At 39.5% G+C, this 26,918-nt stretch overlaps 1 protein-coding gene and 1 long non-coding RNA gene across 3 annotated transcripts in view; one reads left to right on the top strand and one right to left on the bottom strand.

Annotated features, from left to right (window-relative positions):
- LOC115857605 (uncharacterized) overlaps positions 1–26,918 on the bottom strand; it is a 231,854-nt gene that overhangs the window by 154,215 nt on the left and 50,721 nt on the right. The window lies entirely within an intron of this gene.
- On the top strand, positions 1,262–3,283 carry FSHB (follicle stimulating hormone subunit beta). The gene is made up of 2 exons (XM_030864823.2): positions 1,262–1,420; positions 3,053–3,283. The coding sequence occupies exons 1-2, from the start codon at positions 1,262–1,264 to the stop codon at positions 3,281–3,283; spliced, it is 390 nt and encodes a 129-aa protein (XP_030720683.1).

The following is a 26,918-nucleotide window of genomic DNA, read 5'->3' as shown; positions in this document are numbered from 1 at the left end:
TGAAGAATTACAAGTAAAGCATCAAAGAATAACATTTGAGATTAGAGGATCTGGATGTGGGAAGTAAACAGAAATACAGTCTATACTTTAGATAGGAATCAGATCATGAAAGACTTTCTATTTATTTCTTCCCTTACAGCTTTCAATCTACCCTGGGAGTAACTTATTAACCATATCTTTTTGATGAACCTCAACAGGGCCAAAGCAACACCTGGAAAGGATTCTGAATTCCCTGAGTTAAAGATACAAAAGAAAAACCCAGAGTCAGATTTAATTTGACAAGGTAAAGGAGTGGGTGTTCTACTACATCAAATTTAATCTGTATAAAATAATCATCTCTGGTAACATTTTTCTTGATCTACTGCATTTAGACTATTTTAGTAAGGCTTGATCTCCCTGTCTATCTAAACACTGATTCACTTACAGTAAGCTTCAGGCTAACATTGCTCTTACTAATACCCAACAAATCCACAAGGTGTTAGTTTCAGACGATTTTGTATAAAAGGTGAACTGAGACTAGACTCAGCCTACAACGTTCCCCAGACAAGGCAGCCAACCACAGGTGAGTCTCAGCATCTATAGTTATCAAGCAGTGACAGTTATTTCTGAAATCTACAGATTTTTCAGGATCTGGAGAACAAATCTAGAGCTTTCCGACTTCTGTTGTGTAGGGAATTTTTGCTTGTCAACCTGGCTTCTTAAATATGGTTAATAATTGTAATCACTGCTAGCAAGCAATTGACTTTACATAGACCATTCACCTGGCCTCTGAAAGAGTCTTGTTTTAAACAATGGAGGGGGTGGGGGGGAGCTTGGGGCAAAAGCAAATGATAATACTTATGAGCTGCTAAAAATGAAGAACTAATTTTGTAATATAGAAGTTTCTTTTTAAATAAAACTAGTCTTTAAAATGATAATCAAGGGACAAATATGATGATTAAAATTACTTGCTTCAGCGTATTCACTTTAAGACAGTCAGCAGTACCACCCTAATCCTTAAACATTGCTTAAATCATTATATTAGAGTTTTGATCTATAATATGTTCCTACTCTGACAAAAAAGAAATTGAGGAGGAGAATAAGAAGAAATCGTTGTTCAAGAAACGAAGACGTAAAGAAAAGGAGAAAACATTGCTGGAGCAAAATGTGACTGGAGAGGATGGGTAGACCAATTATTTTTGGTTTGGTCAACTTACATAACAATTATAATGCTTTGGTCTTGGTTTCTCATGGGCCTTAATTGTTTGCTTCCTAGCCCAGGATGAAGTTGGTCCAGTTTTGCTTTCTCTTCTGTTGCTGGACAGCAATCTGCTGCCACTGCTGTGAGCTGACCAACATCACCATTACAGTGGAGAAAGAGGAATGTGGCTTCTGCATAAGCATGAACACCACATGGTGTGCGGGCTACTGCTACACCCGGGTAGGTACTTTGCTTTGCTGGAAGTAAGGGTGCTGAGGGTCTGGACGAGGCGGGCTTCATTAATTCCCACTTTATCAATATTCTAAGTTTCCCAAGGAATAGCCATGAGTCCCTTAGCTAGTACTGTCTGTATTATGATTGGGGTTATTTACCATGATATCAGTTAAACATTTGGACTTATATTTGATTAGGGTAAATGCAAGAAAGCCTCAGATTTGATCTGATCAATTTAGTAATATGTCAAATCTATTTTTTAAATTTTATTTAAAATTTAAAACAATTTTTAAAAATTGTTCTATACTAGATTTTACATAGAGATAAACATACACACATTTAATAATAGAAGAGCTACAATATTCCCCAAAAGCCAATTTCTGTAACTGAAGCCATATCTCTACAATAGAGATAGTACCAAAATATGTTTGCAAACCATATAAAATCACAGCCATGTTATAAAAACTGTCTTATTGGCCCACCTGAATACAAATGTCAACAAGCATCCTGAGAACACAACCAGTCCTTGCAGACTATTAGAACCAAAATGAATCAGCAAACCCACTCACTTCTTTATACCGTTGAGAAAACCAAGGCACAGAGGCATAAAACCACTAGTTTGTGTTCACGCAGCTTCTTTGAATTAATCCAAGTAAAGAAGCAGTTTCTCCCTTTTCTTTTTTTTCCCCTATAGCACCTGGCTATCTATGCAGCATTTCATTCTATAAACTGACATTGAAAATAGCAATTTTTAATGAAATCTACTTTATGGGGTGGTAAATGAGTTCGACCAAACTCCACTTATCATACCCTCCTGGGATACAGACCTGGTGGCATGATATTGAAATAAACAGAAGTGCCAACTTCTTCCCTCAGTGAATTTTTTTTTTCACTAGAAAGTGTTAGAATAAACCTATACTACCAGGATTAAAGTTTTTATATGCAAACCATGTAGCCTTTGAAACTGAGAGCTCTGCAAAATACACAGCATTTAAGGGGGAAAGATGTCTACAGGACTGTGGAATATTTAAAATCTTCATGATTTTCATGAGCTTTCATGAAAGCTTTCATAGTCATGCTAAGCTAAGCATTAACATTCCACATTATATATATTTTTTTGACTTTTTATAAATCCTCAGGGACAATGTATTTGGAAAATTTTTCTGAGAAATTAAACTTCAGTGTTTTATATTTTATAAATCCTCAGGGACAATGTATTTGGAAAAATTTTCTGAGAAATTAAACTCCATTGTTTTATGGTTCAAGTTGTCATTATTATAGCTTTCAACTAAGTATAAAAAGTCATTAAAATTTGTCATATTTCCCTTTTCATCATTTTTCTATATTAAAATTCAATCTCTATAGTTGGAGAAATAATTAATATTTTGACATAGACATAAGGAATAGGAAAAGGAACAACTTATATTTTCTGTAAGATTTCCAAAACAATCAGGAAACATTGGTATAGCATATAGGTCACTGCTGAGATATGTTTCCTTAGTCAGGAATTCCATAAGTGAGCTTTAGTGGGTAAACGTTAGAGCAAGTGGTATTCAATCCCTGTCTCATTTTGATTAAGCTAAACAGAAAGTTCCAGAATACTGTAACTTAACTCTCTCTCTCTCCTAAACCACTCAGGATCTAGTGTACAAGGATCCAGCCAGGCCCAACATCCAGAAAACGTGTACCTTCAAGGAGCTGATGTATGAGACGGTCAAAGTGCCTGGCTGTGCTCACCATGCAGACTCCCTGTATACGTACCCAGTAGCCTCTGAATGTCACTGTGGCAAGTGTGACAGCGACAGCACTGACTGCACCGTGCGAGGCCTGGGACCCAGCTACTGCTCGTTCAGTGAAATGAAAGAATAAAGAGCAGTGGACACTTTGAGCTGCCCACCCTTGACCTGAAGGACCAAGACATTCAAGACGTCTGTGTGTACATGTGCCCAGGCTGCAAACCATTGTGGGAGACCCCACTGATCCCTGCTCTCCTGCATAAGGGAGCTCCAGGAATGGAGAGTGCTGGGGCCTGGGGCCTGTCACCACCCAACCCTGTATTCTAGGTCTGGTTCCATAAGTTTTATTCGGTCTTACTTAACTTACAGACATGGGGTTGCTTTCCCGTTTAATAATCTTAGAAATCCTCTCAGGCAATCCCTTCCTCTTAGACATAGGGATATGGGCCCAGAGGAAGGAAATGAGCTAACAGTGGGTGAAAGTACTAAATGTAGCATTCTCCTGCCGGACTCCTGAGCCCTCAGAGCAGTCCCAGTCTCTTCTTCATGATTGTAGCCTCAATGCCTAACTTCGTGACTAGACTTTAGTAAGAAACTCAATAATGGCTTCCTTAAGGAAAGTAACAGCAGAAAGGTAGTGGGTAGGACAACACTGAAAGAGGATGTCTGAGGCTATCTGATGAGGCTGTGCTCAGCAATGCTGGTCAGTCCACGGAAGCGGGGCATCCATTCCAGTTCCGCTTCACCTCTTCTTCTCTGGCACATGGAGGGTGGATGGAGACAGGATGCATCTCTCTGAATTGCTCAGGCAGGTGGTGGTTAACGAGCTCAGGATTTACAAGCTATTACTGCCAACCCCTTTAGTTAAGGGCAAAAGCAAGAAATGTTAATGTGGGCTTGTGGTAATTAGCCCACATCTACTCCATCATTTAAATAAATTGAACAAATGCTGTCAGGCTCCTGCAAAACTCCCTTTGGGAAGTAGGAAAAAAACTACATCGCCCTGCCCTCCAGGCTGGGATCCACACCTTTGGAGAGAGGTGGATTTGAAAGCAGGTTTGAAAGCAATTTTGGCAACTTTATAAGTACATTTATCTTACCTACAAATACATTTGTGTAAAGAAATAACTCTTTTAGGAAGAATTAGCCATGAGAAAAAAAAAAACTGCTGTTTTCTAGAATCCTCTCTATATCAGTCTTTTGTCTATCAATGTTCTCTCAAATCTGTTTCTTTCAAGAGGGTAAATATTGAAACTATTTCATGAGTTGATTTCGAGATGTTACCTCTTTTAGTTATTTACTTGTTTCATCTTCAGATTGTTTAATTTATTTAAATCTTATTTTTTTAATAAAGATACTCGCCACCAGAGTCATAGATTTGGAGTTTTTTTCCCACATAAAAGATGACTAAAATGTCTATATGTTTATAATATTAGTAGAAAGAATCTTACAAAAAAATTTCTAATGCATCTGTAATATTTACTTGTCCTGAACTTTGGAGATATTAAAATTAATTTTGTTGCATTTCTAAAAGTATTTCCTTGTTTAAATTTTCTGTCACTATTTGAAGTCACTTTCTAATGTAGTGGGGAAAGAAAAAGCAAAGAGAGAATCACAGAGTAGATGGGGTCACTGGAGAGTCTCTAGTTCATTCCTTGGATTTTTGATATTGAAGCCCAAAGATGTCAAGTGACCCAGACAAGATCACAAAGACTGTTTATGGCAGGCAGGATAAGAATCCTGGCTTCCCAGCTCTTAGCCCAGCTCTCCTATGGCTACTCTATCATATTAAGTCATTTTGGCAAGGATTGAAGCAAAATTGCAGGTACTGATAATCAGCTATGTCCATTCAAATCTGCTATTGAGTGTGGCTTATAGCTATATTCTCTACAACATTTTGATACATTGAAATTGGAGCTATACTTACAATGTTTAATAAGATGCTTTAAATTATAACACAGCCTTTTCCTTCTCCCTATACTTTTGAAAATCAAAATAATTGCTTTCGCTTTACAGGTACTAGAAGGCAATGGCTCCAGAGTTAATTTGTCTTAATCATCTTGACCAGATGTATGTCATCCTGAACAAATTACTTGAATTTTCTGGACCTCAGATTCTTAACTATAAAGTGAAGATACTAATATTATCTGCCTCAGAGGATTATACTGATAATTAAACAGAATAACACATATAGAAAGTTTAGAATAATGTCTGGCACATAGTAATTCCTCAGTAAATATTAGTTGTTATGCCTTGAGACAATGTAGCAAGTTGGTAAATCAGATTTAAAAACAACCCAGCTTAGCCTCTTTCTAGTAATCTTAGGTAAACTATTTAACCACTCTGGGTCTCACTTTTCTTACCTTTTTAAGTGGAATACTATCCCACTAGGTTGCTGTGAAGGTTAAAAAAGATAATGCATGTAAGGTGCTTGGGAGTTCCAACAGAAGAGCTACAAACCTGATAAAGAGAGACTTTTTCACCACTTAGCTAAAAAAGGTCAAGGTCAAAATGCTAGGAAGCAGCAGCAGCTTCTGCTTGAGGCCCCTCCATGCCACACTGAAGTGCAACCCTTCCTGAAGAAGCAAGAGAGAAAATCTGTGAGCCCTCCAGGGCCATGCGAAGAAAAGGCACTCCTCCACAGGCCACCATTTGAGATGAAGCCCATACTATCTCTCCCCAGCACTATGGCAAGGGTCTCTCTTAGCTCTGGACAGTCCTCACACAGCAACAAGAACTATCCTTCTAAACCACAACCTTGACCATGCTTAATAATGAATGGGATTTCCCATTGTTTTCAAGAGGATAAAATTCTAATCTTTTTTTTTTTTTTTGGCCATGTGTCACACAGCATGCAGGCGGGATCTTAGTCCCCCAACCAGGGATTAAACCCACGCCCCCTGCAGTAGAAGCGCAGAGTCTTAACCACTAGACCACCAGGGAAGTCCCATCTAATCTTTAGCTAGCACATAAGGCCCGTCATGGTCTGACCTGTGATTACCTCTAACTTCGTATCTCCCTCTTCCCCAAGAGGCTGCTAGACCTGGAGACCAGCTGTGAGGGTTGAGGGAGCATTTTGTGTCTTCCACTCCTGAAATGATTTAGCCATAATACCATGCCTTTCATCCCACAAGAGATGTGGCTATGATTTTAAACTAGTCAGTAAGTCAGCGGCACTGAATTCCAAGTGATAAAAAAAAGTGATGCCAGTACATAAGATTAATAAACACTGGGTTCATGACAGTGAGGAAAGAGAAAGAGGAATGGAAGTACTTAGGGGGCCTCAAACTCTATCTGTAATGTTTACATCTTAAGATAAATCCGAGTCACAAATACGGTATAACGTTAATATACATAAATCTGGGAGAGGGCTATGCAGGTGTTTACTATATTCTTGCAGGCATGTAAAGTGCTTGCGAGTTGAAACTAACAAGGCATCTTTATGTGCCTTATATTTTTAATTCTGATTTTATGTCTACTGTAAGAAAAATGAAATGGGCTCTAAGCCTAAAGTCACACAGCTAGTGAGGAAAGGCTCAGTCATTAATATTCACTTGGGGACTGTGGCAGAGAATTCAGTGTGCACCAAGATTTGTGCCTATTTCTTCCTGGCTGTAAAGCTGGACTACATTTCCCAGCTTTCTTCATAATCAGGTATATCCATATTCCAGCCAATGAAATGTGAGCAAAAGTACAATGAGATATTTCCATACCCGGCCCACAAAATCCTCTCAGAAGGATTTTCCTTCTCTTCCTCTATTGGCTGAATGTCACCACCCACAGTGGCCTTGAAAGCTTTGTGCTGGTGATAACAGGATCGTCATCAGCCTGGATTCCTGAATGTCTACATGGAATGCTGTGCCCCAACATCAACAACCCTTTATAGCAAACCAGATGGACTTGGCTTCTATCGGTTAAGTTGCTGATTTTTGTGGGTTTATATGCTAGTAAAAAATTGCATTATTTTAATAATACATTAATTGGTACTGGATGTGGAGGGCTGCATGAACAAAAAACTTAGTGTATATGGCACTGGCTTAGTGGTCCTGCAACAGAATAAGAGTGATAATCAGAGTAAAAATTTCCCCTGTGAAAACACGAAGAACAACCACATGCCTACTGAACCTTTAGCTTGGTGGTCAGGAAATTATGCCCCAGAGGCAAAATCTGACCCTCCTCTCAAAATAAATTTACTGGAACATGGCCATACCCACTTGTTTACATCTTGTCTAAGGCTTTTTTTGTACTACAACAGCAGGATTCAGTAGCTGTGACAAGACTATATGGTCCACAGAGTCTAAAATATTTACATCTAGACCTTTAATAGAAAAAGTGTGACAACTCATGCTGTAAGGGAAAGGTTTACAAAGAGTCTGAATGTTAATGGGATTGGACTTTTACTTCCTAGTTATTAAAGAGATGGCTTGTTTACAATGGGACGTAAAAGGAAATGGAGAATTTCAGGAATTTCAGGAATTCCTGAATTTGGAGCCTTGGTGGTATATCAAAGCCTATTGCTTCTAGATCCCAAATAATAAGAGATAAGATAAATTTGAGGAAAAAGAGCCATTAAGATTCAGGCCTGAGGTACGACAGATTTAGGGTGTGGCCTTCCCACCCAGGTCTTTTATCTTGTGGTAGAACCATTAAATTGTGAGGAAGTAAAAATATATATATATTAAGATTGATAATTATGTTTAAGAAGAGAACATTAGATGTGTTTATAGGCACCAGGAACCAAATGAAAGTTGTTTTTAAGGGAGTTTATTGCCAGCAAAACTAAGACCAGACTAAAATTGCCTGATTGTTTGCACAACCTTTGGGTCCCCTAACTTGACAAGCAGGAAGTAGGCTACTAAATCTATACAACCCCAAGGATGGCATCTCTCCAATACCTACTTCAAATGTGGCTGTGGAAGATAATGGATATGGAAGAACCTTCTAGATGATGGAGCCAGGAGCTATGGAGAATAATGGACAAGGAAAGAATGTTCCTCCAGAAGAATCATCATCTAATTAAGGAACTTCCTCCACTGCCAAGAAGCAGGATTCCATAGAGCTTGCCAAGAAGGGTTTGATCATTGCTTAATCCAGTGAGCTATGTTTTCTAGTCTTCCTTTTTATGAATGGAAGTGTTACTGTGAACAGTGTTATTGTGTGGAAGTGTCCCAACTTCATCACTGAATACTGAATGGAGGGAGACAAAAAAGATAACTTGTCTTTTTAGTTCATGGGTTGCCAGCCCATAAGGAGGCTCATCTGGAAAATGGGGAATTTGATTTAGAGATGGATGAGATCTTTGGAGAGGGAAGGAGGTGGTTCCATCTGAGGGAGAAAGATGAAACTGTATTTGTTCTCAGAGATTTGGACTGTGACAGAGATTGTTACATGTTCACCAAAACCCTTTCTCTAGTCTTCCTGGGGACATACATAATGTACTTTTCCCAGCCTCACCTGTAGAAAGGTTTGATTATGTAACTGAATTCTAGCAATGGAGGTTATCAGAAATGATATGCACTCTGTCTAGGTCTGGCTCATAAACCCTTCCCACAGGTGAATCTACTCTCCCCCCTCTTGAATGGCTGAATGTTCATGCTTAAAGCAAGCATGGAAGCCCTGTATAGAAGACGGCAGAGCATCCATGCGCCTGTATCCCTGAATGACCAGAGGACCCACACGCACCCACACACCTGCTCCCTCTGAGAGGGCTTTATGTCAGCAAGAAATAAACTTCTCTTGTGTTAAGTCACTGAGACTTGAGGGTTTATGTTACAGCAGGTAATGCTACCTTAACAGGTATCCACAGTATCTCAGGAACTTAAATACAATGTTTCACACCAAGCCACAGGAACCAAGCACAAAACAAGTTATCTACTATTGTTCCCATATACACCCTAGATCACCAGCTTCTGGTCAAAAAAGAAAAAGACTTGTTAATTAGTACTTTAACTTTGATCCCAGATATATGTGCCTGTGTGTGTGTAATTTCCCTAAATGGAACTTCCTTCGTCTTTCAGTCTGAAAATGGATTCAGGGAATGACACTGAAGAGCCCTGCTGTCTAGTGAAAAACCCTACATAAAAAGTCAAGCTAGTGCCTCCTGCCTGTTCCCCGGGGAAAGTCCCTTTCCCTGAGGCAGTATGATCACAGAGCTACTAACTGGGGAATACAGAATTCAGGAAGTCCTCATGACTTCAAGGCCTGCGTGCTATCTACTGTGCTCCACTGTTTCTCCACAAGCTTCACTGCAAGGGTATTTTAGGGGGTGGGGTCCATGTAGAGGTAGACCTCTGGGCAACCTTTGGCTAGAACTTAAAATGTTGTTCACCCTCAGTTCACTGATAAGGTTTTAATGAATCCAGGAACTCACATGGCACTAGGATTAAATGCTGCCTTTCAAATGAGATTACTTCAAAGCCTCAACCCACTTTGGGGAAACAGTGGTTGATCCTGGGGGAGAGGTAATATTGATTAGACCAAATATTAAAGATTAGTACCAGGGAGACTGGTGAAGCACAGAGGAGCTAGGAAAAGAATTGAGGTTATTAAGCGATAAGTCTTCAAAGGCTCCTGTACATGGAACATATCTATTTCCAGCTTAATATAATTTTTCAAAATCTAGAGCACAATGTTTTTACCTCATTAGCATTTCTTTCTCAATCTTCAATATAGATGCTGAAAAGATCAGCAAATAAGATCAATAATAAAAAAAAAAATCTGAGCCACTTTGAAGCAATATATGTAATGATCACATGTAAAGCCTGTATATAGAATATGGTCTGCTGGCCCATGTGAAGACACAGGTATTTAGACAATCAGCTCACATTAAATGATGAAAATAATAAACATTCAGAACCAACTGAAATAATAGATGTTGCATCTAGGAAGTCAGTTGTCCTTAAAATAAGCACAAAGACAAGGGCCCCTCATACTGGAACTGAGATACAAGTAAATACTGAAGATGTGGCTGCAATGAGTGTGCAGTGAACTCAGTGCTGCTGGGTGAAGTTTACCATATTCTTCCAGCCAGAGCTTTTATATTGGCAAAGGACAGACACTCATCAAGTTTCTTTTACAGGAAAGGAAGCTTTTATTGTAAGGATGTTCGTGGAATTGGAACTAAAATGAGAACACCCAAAGGGATCAAGGCAGTCAGGGGCCCCCAAGGTTCATTACTAGCATGCCTTTCTCTCTGCATAGCAGTTCCAATATCCTCAGTATGGATGTGTTGTTAATCATGGGCTCCTTTCAACACAGCACCCAATATCCATCAGAACTTCTTTTTGAGTCTCTCAGCTTAAATTTCCAAGAGAAAGGATTTGATGGACTCAAATGTTACCATCTCTGTTTGGTAGAGCTCTTCACACAAAGCTATGATGAAAGCCACTAGGTACCCCAACAGTAGACTTCTGAGTACCCTAGTATCAAGCTGCCTCTGGAAGCAGGATACAACAAAGGATACAACCTTTGTTCCTACAGTGGCCTCTTACCAGCAAAGAACAGCCTGGTGCTGTTTTCTTGAGCAAGGGGGAAGTGAAAAGGCAGTTTAGAAGGGGAAGTTGAACATGGCAGGCAGATTGATTGCTGTATCTAAAATAAATATTTATCTGAAGTCAGACCCAACGATTTCAATGGCATGGAAAAGCTCTAAGTTGTCGTTCTGCATTTGAAAAGAAAAGGTGACTCACCCTTTTGAAGATATGCATATTGATCTGAATTCAGTCTATTTTCTGTACATTGGCCCCAAGGGATGAATATTACATGCTACTAGACTTCCCTGGTGGTCCAGTGGTTAAGGCTCCACGCTCCCACCTTAGGGGGCGCAGGTTCGATCCCTGGTCAGGGAACTAAGATCCCACATGCCATGCGGCATAGCCAAAAAATACAAAATTGAAATTTAAAAAAAAAAGGAAAGATGAATATCACATGCTTCTGTCATCGGTACACCAAACAAGCAGGATTCACGGAGTATAATCCTAAAAGCAACTTTATTTTGTTCCCCCCTGTCCCTTTGAATTTGCTCAGAAGTAGCTGTCGTTCTTCAGCCACTGCATGAAAATGTATCAGGCTAGAGAATATCACTGGTCACTCTTGAGTAATAAAATCTTCATTATTACTCCACAAACATGACAGTAACCCCAAAGCTTCAGTTCCAACTAATACCAAAAACTTCAACGGGAGGTGATATTAAAATTTTCCAATCGTTGGAGGAGTGGGGGCATGATTCTTAACTCTCTCTCTCCATCTGGGATTTGCACCCAAAGGTTGCTGACCCCTCTGGATTAGGATGCAGAATAGTAGGGAAAAAAGAAAGGACAAAAAAGATGATTGTCTGCTCTTAGGACCTGACTCTTTCCTGAGAATGTGTCTGTGTTCTTCAGAGGCTCCTCTGCTCGGACCCTCCAACACAATTCCCTTGACGTGGGTAGTGCATCTCCATAAGCAGACCTTTCCTGACCTCCCTCAGCTCCTTCACCCAACATTACACCTCCAGCCTCTGGCAAAAACCCTCTTAAGCAGGATCCCTTATTAAATAGGTACTCCTGAAGTGGGTTTCCTATTCAGATCCCAGAACTCTTGAATCATTGGCCCAATACTGGAGACGAGAGCAGTTGCTTTCCAGATTTGCGGCAGGAGATAGATGGGCCCCAGGCTGAGCAGCTGGAGTTTGTCCCCTGTGGACAGATAGTCCAAGATGAAGGCAATAACAGGAGGGAAGAGAAGCTGAGCACTGCCCAGATAAGAGACAAACAGACCACATATTCCTCAATCTCCAAGTCAAGGAGATCTTCCCGACCTCACGTGCACAGAAAGCCTCCTTGAAGGTCAAAATGGGAGGGGGGGTGTCACCCTATAGTAGGTGTTGTCAACCTAACCATAGACCTCTTCACTAGAATCCATCTTGGCTAAGGGATGCGTGCACACACGTGGGAGGACCCTGAGATAAACCAAATTCAGACTCAGAACCAGGCAAAGCAAGATGACTGGCCAAAGGAAACCTGGAAGAAATGCCCCATATGTGATTCAAACTACCATGAGGGCATGATTCTTTCTCTGAGTCCGCCTGTGTATCTATCCACACATACCCTTTTTCCTCCTAATAAGCAGTTTACTTGTTTCACCACTTTCCATCTCTTTGTGGGAATTCATTTCTACAAAGCTGACAGGTCAGGGTCCTGTCACTGGCCACTGTCCCTGGTAGTCTTGTGGCCTAGGATTCAGTTCTCTCACTGCCATGGCCCGACTTCAATCTCTGGCCGGGGAACTGAAATCTTTCTTCAAGCCGCTGCAGGCCGAGGCCACCCAAGATCAGATCCAGCCCTCTACCTTGAGGTCACAGGAAGCTTTAGCCAGCTTCTTGACTTCTGGCTTTCTCAGGCACAAGTCAGAAATCGCCACTGCATCCACCAACTCTAGGGAATGTGTATCAAGCTCTCTGAATGGTTACATTGAAGCCTCCCACCCTTGAACTTGAAATGAGAGGGTACCTCTCTGTCTTGCCTCCTCAGCAAGAGTTGATAGAGTGGGAATTTCTCCAAAGTATTCCTCTGTGTAAAATCTCATTTCCAACTAAAACCGAGCAGGGCCCAGAGGGGCCCTCCCAGGTACAAAAGCCCCTCCATGTCCCCCTGTTTCCTATTTGTAGAAAAAACCTTTAGTTTCCTAGGTCTTCCCTGAGTTCCAAACAGCAGATTCAAGTAGTTGCTAATTAGGGAAGTGAAGGAGTGCAGAAACAAAGGAAAATCAGTCAAGAAACAACTGTTCTGCCATAAGACAGAGTCTCAGTTCCTCCTCAAGGGATGTACTTAACAATCTGATGCAAATCCTTGAGCTGTTCTGCAGGAACTAAGGCCCCCACCCAGGTGGAGGATGCTAACTACATGCTGAGACTCCAGACTGGCTGGAACCAGAGGGCTGTTGACTGGGATTTCTGGAACACCACCCTGTTACCTCTCCACCAACCACTCAGAAGAAAGTCATGTGCCCTGCAGCCCTCACCACTTGTTACGTTGCCTTTAAAAACTCTTCCCTGAAAAACCACTGGGGAGTTTGGATCTTTTGAGCCTGGGCTGCCTGTTCTCCATGCTTGGCCCTGCAATAAACCTTTTTCTGCTCCACACTCCAACATTTCAGTTTGTTTGGCCTCACTGTGCATCAGGCACACAGACCTGGGCTTGACAAAACAACCGTCAACATTTTTTTAATCCTTAATGAGGGTTAGAGGTTCTCTATGAAGTTTTTGGCCATCTGCTCTGATATTCCAAGAGGATGGTCTATCTCAGGGTTCATTTTGATATCTGAAATCTATTACATTTTGAGGTCTTGAAATCCCAATTTTAAACATCCTGTTTTACTGCCTAATACATTGTGAGAAATCAACTGATTAAAAATGAAAGAAAAACATTATGCTCATGATTTTTATTTTTGCCCTGTCTTTAGTTCAATGCAGGAACCTTCTCCTAGCTGTACACTGATCTGCAAATCATTCTTGAATAATCTATTCTTGATGATCCCAAAAGAAATGTAGTGGGGAGTGCTGGTACATGACACGTGCAAGCAACTAAAATGAAAATGATCTCTAGATCAACACAGGCACTGTGAGATGACATCTCCACTCAAATGCAATTTCACCATCTCCTAAATTATACTTTCCCCACCAGTTCACTTAATATGCACCTGCAGAATGCTGCTTCCCAATTTAATTTTCCTCTGGGCAATATGTTACATTCTCATCTAACCTTGAACATGTTTTATGTCCTTTTTTATTTTCTTAAATAAAAGTTGGGACAAAGACAAATGGGAAGAAGCTGCAAGGAGACAGGCCAGTGAGTGAAAAAGGAAGAAGGAAACAAAGCAGTTTGGGAAACGGTTTTAGTTCAGCTGCCATAACAAAATACCACAGACTGGGTGATTTTGTTGCAGGAAGGGGGACCCCTTCCAGGGCCTGAGAGTGGGCTCTTGTCCAACACTCAGAAATGAATTATCTGAGGAGACACACGTGCTGAAAAAGCAAAAGGCTTTACTGGGAAGGGGTGCCCAGGTGGAGAGCAGCAGGGTAAGGGAACCAGGAGAACTGCTCTGCCAACGTGGCTCGCAGTCTCAGGTTTTATGGTAATGGGGTTAGTTTCTGGGTTGTCTCTGGCCAATCATCTTGCTTGGCCCATAGTCTGTCTTAGTCACTTGGGCTGCCGTAACAAAATACCACAGAGTAGGTAGGTTAAACTACAGAAATTTATTTTCTCCCAGTTCTGGAGGCTAGAAGTCCCAGATCAGGTGCCAACGAATTCAGTTCCTGGTGAGAGCTCTCTTCCTGGCTTGTAGATGGCCACCTTCTCACAGTGTCCTTATAGGACAGAGAATGAGGGAGGGAGGGAGAGAGAGAAGCAGGGAGAAGAGAGAGAGAGAGAAAGAGAAAGAGATAAAGGACTCTCTCATGTCTCTTCTTATAAGGACACTAATCTTATTAGATCAGCACCTCACCCTTATGACCTAATTTAATTAATTACCTCCAAAAAGGCACCATCTCCAAATATAGTTACATTGGGGGTTGAGACTTCAACATATAAATTTGGAGGGAGGGAGGGTGAGTGGGGACAAAAACATTTGGTCCATAATAGAAATGATTATAACACCAGCCAACTTAACATTATTTTACTCCATGTTGTGATATGACTAGTAGCCTCTGTAGCTGGAAAGGCTAAATGTGAAGGTGACATGGTCCTGAATTTCTAATAGTGAATCACAAGCCATATCAGGACCCTTTATCTTTAAGCTTACATAACCTACTGTGGTAGGCAGAACAATGGCCCCCAAAGATATCCATGCCCTAAACATTGGAACCTGTGAATATATTATGTTACATGGCAAAAGGGACTTTGCAGATGTGATTAATGTTAAGGATCTTAAAATGGGGAGATTACCCTGGATTACTTAGATGACCCCAATGTAACTACAAGGATTCTTAAAAGTGAAAGAGGTGTAATTCCCTGGGGGTCCAGTTGTTAGCACTCTGTGCTTCCACTGCTGGGGGCCCAGGTTCAATCCCTGGTTGGGGGAACTAAGATCCTGCAACCACATGGTGTGTCTTAAAAAAAAGAAAAAGAAAAAAAAGTGGAAGAAGGAGGCAGAAGAGTAGAGTCAGAGAGAGATGGAAAGTCAGAGTGATGCAATGTGAGAATGACCTGACCTGCCTTTGCTGACTTTGAAGATGGGAAGAAGGAGGCCATGAACTAAGGCTGGTGGGTGGCCTCTAGAAGCTAGAAAAGGCAAGGCAATAGATTCTCCTCTAAAGCTTCAAAAAAAAAAAAAAAAAAAACACAGCCTGGCTGACACCTTGATTTTAGCTGAGTGAGACCTGTGCTGAACATCTACACAACTGTAAAACAATACATTTGTGTTGTTTTAAGCCACTAAGTTTGTGATTATTTGTTATGGCAGCAATAGAAAACTAACACACCTGTCAAAGGCTCTCATCCTCCTTCCCCAAAAGTGGATCCAACTCTTCCAGTCAAGATTCATATCTCAAATACGAATACTTTTGTGAAATGTAAAACATGACTGGCTAGACTCAAGGTACATGGGACCTGAATCAGGACAGTTTATGGGCTATCTGTACAGTTCCATGATAAAAAATTCAGGATGCTTTCAGGAGATAATTTAATGTCTGTTTTTGCTGCTAAATCTTCTAGACTCTAAGCACTCCTTGAGGATAGGAACTACTTGTTTGTACTTTTGTCTTCAGAGCCTAAAATTTCAGGGCTTGACATATGGTGGGCACTCAAAAATTACTCACTGAATATTAAATAAAGTAACTATCACAGACTTTGGGTGAAATTTGATAGAATAAGCCTTAAGATACTTTATAATTTTTCACTCTCAATTTTACTATAAATAAACTTATTACATTTGTCAAGAATTCTTTTTGTTTTGTTTTGTTTTGTTTGTTTACAAGAGCCAGAAACTCAAGCAAATGAGGGGATCTGTAATACACATAATTAAGAAGGGCTAGCATGGTACCAGCTTCAAGTACACCTAAGTCCAGAAGAATTCTCACACTATGTCCTCAGGATCCTCTCCCTTGTTTGAAAAATGGTTCCATTACTAAAATTGAAAATTGTAAATACAGATCTTTAAACTAGATAGTCCTGATGATTCTTTTCTGTTCTAATAGATTATTGTTTCATGAGAGAATGTCACTTACTCAACCAGGGAAAACAGCATTAAAATATATTTCCACTTACCTAAGAGATCTCTCCAAAGACACACCAACAAAATAGAATTTATCACACCCACTCTTAAAGATATTCATTTCCCACACTTAAAGTCAACAGATATAGAAAATTATTTTTAAGATTATAATATAAATTTGAATATACTATTGGTGAAATTATCTCCTTCTTTCCTCTCCCCTAGGTTTCAGCAACAATGGAAACCGTGATTAATATGATATTTCATCCCCTAACATCCTATAATGTAACCAGGTACTGAACTAGGAACTGTGGATAGAAGAATGTATTTTCTGAATCAAAAATTGATCTAAAATAGGGCTTCCCTGGTGGCGCAGTGGTTGAGAGTCCGCCTGCCGATGCAGGGGACACGGGTTCGTGCCCCAGTCCGGGAAGATCCCACATGTCGCGGAGCGGCTGGGCCCGTGAGCCATGGCCGCTGAGCCTGCGCATCCGGAGCCTGTGCTCCGCAACAGGAGAGGCCACAACAGTGAGAGGCCCCCGTACTGCAAAAAATAAATAAATAAATAAATAAAATAAAAATAAAATAAATAAAATACATCATTCTGGCCATTGCCTTCAACATCAGCATGATTATCTATTGTTAGCTCCATAAGCAGAGCAGAAAACACAAATATTAATACAGTTCATTTTGCCAAAGAATTGCAGTTTTACTTCAATTATGAGATCCAGTTTGTTGGATCTAGTTTAAACACTGGGGTGTTGGAATTTTGAGACATGTTGATGGTTTGTGGGACAGCATGGTAGAACCTTTAAAATTATTGCTGGCCAGAAAGTCTGAAATACAAGATCTTATCAAAAGGAAGAGTTGAAGGGATAAAGGAGAAAGCAGATAAATTATGAGACTTAATTCTGATTTATAAGCAGCTTGTATATAATGTCAAGTCAAATAATACTTAACCAGAGGAGATAATAAACACTAGAAAACAAAATACAATCAAGTGCTAGGTTGTACAGTACAGATGATGAAAGCTACAGAAGAAAGGAGAAATACATGTCCACTTCAAATATTTCATGTTAACTTCCATTTGAGTTCTGAGTGATTTTATACATTTTCTCTTTTCACATCCATTCATCTGAGCATTCTGGTCATCTCAGTAACTGACATTCTTGTTAAGCAAAAACCTGACCCCTAGATTCCTTATTCTAAATGACTTTTCATCCTACTCACTTGGAACAGTGCCACATTCAAAATGACTTTGGCAGATCCAAAAGTTAAATCATTTAAAGGAAATGTATTTATGAAAGAAATGTGGTAACTGGAATATATAGCCACTGATCATAATAAGCGAGTATTTTACTATATACTAGCTGCACAGGATGGAATGGGGGAGGAGCATTTCGGCCCACTTAAAAGATACATGAAGAAAGGTTTAGAGTTCTCTGAAACGCGACAGGCAAATGAACTATTGAAATTGCTATAGAAAAGGTAATTATATGTGACAAGTTATAATTTGTGAGGTAAAGCCGGAAAAGCAAACCAATGTATGTCACTCAGCTCCAGCAGGGATCAAGCCAAGTGCATTCAATGATGTTAAACCAAATCACATGCTAATCTCCTTTTAGTGGAAAACAATGTTTTTAAAAAACAAGTTCTTATGTCTTACTTTCAAAATCTCTAGATCTTTTCCTCTGTCTTACTATAGCTGACTTTGAAATAAATATTTCATCTATTTCAGAACGTAAATTTAGTTTAACGGGATCCTGTTTCCATATTAACAGTTTACAATTACAATCTTTGTTTACAGGATCTACAAATAACTTGAAAAGTCCTTAAGCTGTAGTCACTAGATCCAACATACAGAAATCCTGAAAGAAATGTAGGATGAGCAGTGTCCCAAAGATGGTGACAGCACTATAAGTTTTGCCAAAATAACACAGAAGCATTCACTTAATAATCAATAAGGAAGATTGTTATTCAGTATAAAAACAATTACAAATGGACATTTAAACCCAGTTATTGGGTCTAGAAATAACCTAAAGTTCACAATTGTAAACATTCCAACTTAAAATTGCAAATATTTATGGAAAAGCTATAATATACAAAAAACTGTACTATGAACTGTGAAAGATACTGAGAAGTATAAGGCAGATCTTACATTCAATGAATTTATAATCTAGTAATTTGACATAGAAAGTATATTGACTTTCAGTCTGTACAAGATGGTATTGACTCATTTCCCCCTGCTTCTCCCTGCTGAGATATGAATCCTGGAAATAACATAAAAGGCAACCAAAGGAGAATTCTAAAAGGTGGTGAGGAGAAAGTAACTTATGTGGACCCTAACTGTTGGAAAAACACAGCAGCTGGACATCCACCCAAGAGAAGATGGCAACCCAGACCTGTGTTTACCAACCCCCAACCTAGTAAGGCTTATTCCTCCCCATGATTGGCCCTGTGAAAACATCCCACAAGCCCAACACCGCTGGGATGATCAGGAGCCCTGACAGCAAAAAGTGGCCAGACCCCTCCACCGTCCCTTCACACCTCCCTCAAGAATGTGCCAAGAAATGACTCAGGGACTTCCCTGGTGGTCCAGTGGTTAAGACTCCGTGCTTCAAATGCAGGGGGCATGGGTTAGATCCCTGGTCGGGAAACTAAGATCCCACATGCCATGCAGCACCCCTTAAAAAAAAAAAAAGGAAATGACCCAACCATATGCTATTTACAAGAAACTCATTTTAAATTCAATAACGTAGGTAGTTTGTAAAAGGAAGTTAAATGGTATGCCATGGAAACATTAATAAAAAAAAATGTTAAGCAGGAATAGCTATGTTAAAATGTGATAAAGTAGGCTTCAGAGAAAAGAAAATTACTTAGAGACAAAGAAAGCAGTGACATAATGACAAATCTACAATTACAGTTGAGTACCTCAACACCCTCTTCTCAGCAAGTGATAGAACTGCAAGAGAGAGAAGTAGAAAGAATTTAAAAGATCTGTACAACACAATCAACTAAGAGGTTCTAATTGACTTACATAGAACATTCCACCACTATCAGCTGAATAAATCTTTTTCTTTCAAGTGCCTATGGAACATTCACCAAGATACACTATATCCTGGGCTATAACACAAACTTCAGCAAATTTAAAAGAACTAAAATCATTCAGAGTATGTTTTTCAATATAAGTGGAATCAAACAAGAAATCAATTACCAAAAAAAAATAATAATAAAAGACAATAGGAAAATCTCTTAACACATGGAAATTAAACAGAAAACTCCTAAATAATTGATGAGTCAGAGGAAATCTCAAGAAAAGTGAAAAATACATTGGACTGAGTGAAAATCAAAGTATGACATATCAAAATTTGTGGAATACAACTAAAGTAGTGCTGAGAGGGATATTTTTATCACTAAATGCTTACATTTGAAATGGGGAAAGTCTCAAATCTATAACCTAAGTTCCTACCTCAAAAAACTGGAAAAAGAAGAGTAAATAATCCCAAAAAACAATAAAGATAATAATATCAGAGTAAAAATCAATGAAATTGAAAATAGGAAAATTGAGAAAATCAATGAAACAAAAAGCTGGTTCTCTGAAAAAAATCAGTAAGTTGGTAAACTTCTAGAAAGACTGAAAAAAAGAGAGAAGACCCAAATAACCAATATGAGAAATTAAACTGAGGATATCACTACAGATCCAACAGACGTTAAAAAGATAAGGAAATACAACAAACAACTTTATGCTCATACATTCTACAAATTAAAAGGTATTGACCAATTCCTTGAAACCCACAAACTACCAAAACTCAATCAAGATGAACTATCTATTATGAATAGATCTATTTTCATTTAAAAAATTAAATCTGGGGCTTCCCTGGTGGTGCAGTGGTTGAGAGTCCGCCTGCCGATGCAGGGGACACGGGTTCGTGCCCCGGTCTGGGAGGATCCCACATGCCGCGGAGTGGCTGGGCCCGTGAGCCATAGCCACTGAGCCTGCATGTCCGGAGCCTGTGCTCCGCAACGGGAGAGGCCACAGCAGTGAGAGGCCCGCGTACCGCAAAAAAAAAAAAAAAAAAAATTAAATCTGTAATTTAAAAGCTCCCAACAAAAAAATCTCCAGGCCCAGATGATTTCACTGCAGAATTCTACCAAACATTTAAAGAATTAACATCAATTTTACACAGTCTATTCCAGAAAATAGAAGAGTAAGGGAACACTTACAAACTCACTTTATTAGGCCAGTATACCAAACCAAGATAGTTTAAATAAAAAAGAAAGACAATAAAAAAGAAAAAAAAAGAAAAAAGAAAACTATAGACCAATGGTTCTCATCAACTTAGAAGCAAAAATCTTCAATAAATATCAGTAAATCAATTCCAAACAACATACAGCAATATTTATACACCACAACCAAGTAGGACTTATTGCTATGTAAGGTTGGCTCAACATTCAAAATCAATGTTTTTGAATTGTCCCTAGTGGCACAGTGGTTAATCCGCCTGCCAATGCAAGGTACACGGGTTCGATCCCTGATCCGGGAAGATCCCACATGCTGCGGAGCAGCTAAGCCCGTGTGCCACAACTACTGAGCCTGCACTCTAGAGCCTGTGAGCCACAATTACTGATCCCACGTGCCACAACTATTGAAGCCCACACGCCCAGAGCCCATGCTCCACAACAAGAGAAGCCACCGCAATAAGAAGCCCGCACACCGCAACAAAGAGTAGCCTCCGCTCGCCGCAGCTAGAGAAAGCCCTCAGACAGCAACAAAGACCCGAGGCAGCCAAAAATAAACTAATTAATTAATTTTAAAAAAATCAATGTAATCTACTGCATCAACAGACTAAAGAAGAAAAATCACATTAACACATTAACGGATACAGAAAAAAATCATTTGACAAAATCCAACAACCATTAACAGTAAAAACAAGACTCAGCAATTTAGGAATAGAGGGCAATTATCTTAATTTGATAAAGAGCATCTTCAAAAACCTACACTAATGTCAGACTTAATGGTAAAATTTGTATCTTTCTCCCCAAAATCAGGAATAAGGCAAGAAGGTTCATTCTCACCACTCTTTTTCAACATAATACTAGAAGTTTCAGCCAGTGCAGTAAGAAAAAGAAATAAATGGCATGCAGAATGGAAAGGAAGGAATAAAACATAAACATTCTCTTTTGACAGATGACATGCTTGTCTACATAGAAAATCTCAAGAAGTTAACCAAAAAACCTTCTAAAATTCTCAAGGTTGAATGATACAAGGTCAACACACAAAAATCAATTGCTTTTTTTTTTTTTTTTTTTTTTTTGCAGTACACGGGCCTCTCACTGTTGTGGCCTCTCCCGCTGCGGGGCACAGGCTCCGGACGCGCAGGCTCAGCGGCCATGGCTCACGGGCCCAGCCGCTCCGCGGCATGTGGGATCTTCCCAGACCGGGGCACGAACCCGTGTCCCTTGCATCGGCAGGCAGACTCTCAACCACTGTGCCACCAGGGAAGCCCCAATTGCATTTTTAAACACTAACAATGAACATATGGAATACAAAATTTTAAAACAATACAATTTACAGTCACTCTGAAGAAAATGATATCTCTAGGTACAGAGTTAACAAAACATGTATAGGATCTGTTTGCAGAAAATTACAAAATGCTTATGAAAGAAATCAAAGAAGACCTAAATAAATGTAGAGACATACTATATTCATGAATTGGAAGATTCAACATAAAGCTATCAGTTCTCCACCAAAGTGATCTATATGCTTAATACAATTCATATCAAAACTCTAGTAAGGTTTTTTTGGTAAACAGAGACAAGCTTATTCTAATATGCAGAAAGAACACAGGTACTAGAATAGTTAAAATAATCTTGACAAAGAATAAAGTGAAAGGAATCACTTTACCTGATATTAAGGCTACAGGTATATAGCTACAAGTTATCAAGACAGTGTGGTATTGGCAGAAGGATATACACACAGATCAACTAAACAAAATAGAAAAACCAGAAATAGACCCACACAAATAACAAATATGCTCAACTGATTTTTCACGTAGGTACAAAAGCAATTCAATGGAGGAAGAACAGACTTTATAAAATGCGGTGCTGGGGCAACTGGATATTCATAGGTGCACACACACACACACACACACACACACAAAAGAAACTCCACCTAAATGTCACACCTTATACAAAACAACTCAAGAATCACGCAATTAAATGTAAATACTAATGGTGTGATCTTTAAAAAAAAAAAAAAAATGTCAAGCAATCAGGCATTGAGGTGCTCAATGAGGACAATGTGCCAAACCAAAAGTAAAAATCAAACTTTTATTAACTTAATGTGACAGTGTAATCAAGAGGTGCTGGCTCTCTAGTGTTATATATTTCCCCCCCAAATGGCCCAAGGTGAGGGTCAGGTGGATCCAGCACAGCCTGAGAACGTTGTGTCACTGCTCAGGAGCCCTCAACAGAAGGTTCCTGCCTCTTTATGGATTCATGGGCTGGGGAAAGGCTAGGAGTGGAAAGGTACTGAGGCAAAGTGGAGAAATGTAATTCAGCCAAGGACCTCAATAAAGAGCTCTCAGCAGAGGTGCTTGGGAAGTGTCTCAGCCAAGCTTCCCAATAAAGAGGTCTCTGACTCGAGGTGACTGAGCTAGGAATGCAGACATGCACACAAGCATGGCTTACTAGTGGGGGCCTTGACAGCAACTCCTTCAAGAAAACTACAGTGCACTGGCTGTGTGCCAGTGGTGTGGGGTGGGCAACCTCCCCGCCCCCATGCAGACTTCCAGTCACAACCGTGTAACTGTCTTTGGTTGGGCCTGAAAGAACACACATAGGATTTTGTCCTGGAGTCAGACTCCTTAGAAAAGAGGAGATAATCTTCAAGATGTAGGGACAGGCAAACGTTTCTTAGATGACACCAAGAGCATAATCCACAAAAGGGAAAAAATGATAAACTGGGTGTCATCAAAATTAAAATTTTTGTTCTGCAAAAGACTGCAATGAGAATTAAAAGACAAGCAATAGATTGGGAAAACGTATTTGTGAATCATATATCTGACAAAAAACTTGTATCTAGAATATTCAAAGAACTCTCAAAACTCAGTAGTAAGAAAAAATCCAATAAAGAACGAGCAAATTGGACTTCCCTGGTGGTCCAGTGGATAGGACTCTGTGCTCCCGATGGAGGGGGCCCAGGTTCAATCCCTGGTTGGGGAACTAGATCCCGCATGCATGCCACAACTAAGAGTTCACATGCCTCAACTAAGAAGTCCACATGCTGCAACTAAGAAGTCCACATGCCACAATGAAGATCCTGCATGCCGCAATTACGACCTGACACACCAAAATAAATAAATAAATAAATAAAAATAAATATTAAAACAAAAAGAATAGGCAAAAGACTTAAACAGATACTTCACAAATGTAGATATGCAAATGGTAAATAAGGACTTGGAAAGATTTTTTAAATCATTAGCTATCAGAGAAATGTAAATTAAAACCACAATGAGATAATCACTACACATTTATCAGAATGGCTGATGAATAAAGAATAATGACAGTCCCAGATGCAGGCAAGCATTTGGTGTATCTTTTATATATTGCTGGTGGGGATGTAAAACGGTACAGCTATCCTAGAAAACAGTTCGGCAGCTTCTTATGAAACTAAACATGCAATTATCATTTTACACAGAAACTTCACTCTTGAGTATTTATCTCAGAGAAATGAAAACTTATTTTCACACAAACCCTATACAAAAATACTCAAAGGAGCTTTATTCATATTAGCCAAAAACTGGAAATAGCCCAGATATCCTTCAACAGGTAGTTGTTAAACTGAGATAGAGACATACCGTGAACACTACACAGCAATAAAAGGGAACTATCGATGCATACAATGTGGATGAATCTCCAGGAGATGTTAAATGAAAAAAGCCAACCCCCAAAGGTTACATACTATATAATTCCATTTATATAGCATTTTGTGTGTGTGTGTGTGGTACGCGGGCCTCTCACTGTTGTGGCCTCTCCCGTTGCGGAGCACAGGCTCCGGACGCACAGGCTCAGCGGCCATGGCTCACGGGCACAGCCGCTCCGCGGCACGTGGGATCCTCCCGGACCGGGGCACGAACCCGCGTCCCCTGCATCGGCAGGCGGACTCTCAACCACTGTGCCACCAGGGAAGCCCTATGTTTTGGCTTTTTGATCGCAAGGCATGTGGGATCTCAGCTCCCCGACCAGGGATTGAACCCATCCCCCCACCCCACATACTGGAAGGTGAAGTCCTAACCACTGGACCGCCAGGGAAGTCCCTCAATGCACTTTAGAAACAGGCTACTAGAAATTAAAGGACCTTTATAGATTACCAATAGACTGCATTTTTTTACCAATATCGAATTTCCCTTCTTTGAAGTCAGGCTTGGCCATAACACTAGCTTTGGCCAACATAACGTGTAAGAAAGTGACATGTGTCATTTCTGGGCAAAGGCTTTAAAAGCCAGTGCATGCTCTGCCATCTTCTCTTTTTCTTCTGCCATGGCCTCACCAACGTTTCAGGTAATGGCCGCTATGTCAGCCTGAGGATGATGATGACTTGGAAGCAGCGATCCCAGATGACTCATGATGGTTACCAATAGGAGAAGCAAGATATAAATTCTGATTGTTTCAAGCCTTGTAATATGGGTATTCTTTATTACTGCAGCATAACTTAGCCTATCCTGACTGATATATAGCCCAACGCCTCTCACATTACAAGTACTAAAACCAAGAGCCAACAGCTTAGAGCCCAGCCTACCTAGGAAGTTAGTGATAGGGATAATACTATGACCTATATAGCCAGAGTCCCAGAATGGTGCCATTTCCAATACAGATTTTATCAATGTGCTTCAGGCTATTTGTTCATAAGAATAAAATTAAAATACAAATAAAAGTTCTGTACCAAACTGAATCATCAAATTAGTTTGCCAATTGATACCAAAAATGAAAGAACAGATTTTTAAAAGTAGACTGAATGAAATATTCGTACTTCTAATTTTATCATATAGTTCTGAATCAGCAGCCCATCATTCAGAGGGGGAAAAAAGCAACTGATTCAAATGAGTCACGCTGGAGAAACCCTTGATATTTTGAAAATTCAAATGTCAACAAGCCACATAATAAGAGAAATGGGAGGCACTGGCTCCATCCTTTTGAACATTTCTACAAAATGAATCAAAGTCAAATATCAACCCTAGAGGTTTATTGACCTACAAAAAGATGTTTGGGAATTCTGTAAAGAGATGCTTCAGTGGTGGTCATGAATATTTGGGGAGTTAAAAGGGAATTTGTGAAGGTAAGCAGCATGTTTTTTCCTAACAAAGAGATTGTTTTACTCAGCATGTTTTTTGTGAACATTCTAAGAACCTGAAAGATTTCCCATGGTATATGTAAAAAATTCAAAGTTTGACTTAAAAAAGAAAACTTAGGAGCCATTCCAGAATCATTTAAGAAAATAAACCTCCATCCTCATTTGCTACATGTCACACCAAACGAAAGAATCTATGCACTTCTCTGACAGCACGACAGAACCTCTTAAAAACTGCCCAGTTTCAGGCATTAAGGCTTTTCTGCAAATATTCTACTATGATAACAGTTCATGAAGAGAAAAAGATGTAGCTGATATTTTCTTCAGGAAAACAACTTCACCTTGTCCTTGATTAACTATTCTATTAATTTTTTACTTCTTGAAACCATGAGTTTCTTCCCCTCTAATTTTAATTCTGATGATAAACATAATATGGTCGTTGTAGAAAATTTGGAAAGTTTAGGCAAGAGAAAATAAATGCAAAAAAATGTTTTCCTACAATCCCACTCCCCAAGCAGAGACTAGTATAATTTTGGCAAATTTCCTTTGTCCTTTGCACATATCAAATAGAGTCAAGGTGACAGTTTATTGATAATTCTGAATCCTTTTTGTGTTCCAGTCATCACTATGTCAATAATATTTTCTAATATTATTTAAAAATCATTATTAAGCTCATTTTAATAGGTGTACAAAATCCTATCGACAAAATCCTATCGTAACATGTACTGTTACTTATTTAATCAGTCCCCCAACATAGGACATCCTGGTAATTTCCTCCCTTTCATCATCATAAGGTATCTGAGTTAATTCAACTTTATTCCATATTCTTTTTCATTATTATTTTGATCTATCCTGAGCTTTGGAAGATTATTTAATATGGCCCTTTCATTTCCAGGCTGCCCTGCTTCTCCATTTAGCTGCTTCTTCTCTAAATTGTCCTAAGAAACTTGAACAATCTTCTCTTCACAGACATACTTCAACCTTGGATTCCAGCAAATGCTTTCTGGCGCTCTCGCTGATCTCTCTCCCGATAGGTAGGTAAGTAGGTAGATAGAGAGACAGGTAGATAGACAAAGATAGAGATATCTATAAAGAAAGAATATCTCACATTCATAAAATAAATAAATGCTTAATTAATTGCCTAAATTTTAAAAATCCCTCTTTATTTTTATGCATTTCTAAAGGCAAATATAGTATGATAAAAATAGAAAAGCATTGGATTGAAATCAGA

The sequence above is a fragment of the Globicephala melas genome, chromosome 8 (genome assembly GCF_963455315.2).
Source record: "Globicephala melas chromosome 8, mGloMel1.2, whole genome shotgun sequence".
Taxonomy (NCBI): Eukaryota; Metazoa; Chordata; class Mammalia; order Artiodactyla; family Delphinidae; genus Globicephala; species Globicephala melas.
Note: the sequence above shows the minus strand (reverse complement) of the source record. Positions and strands in the feature narration are given on the sequence as shown.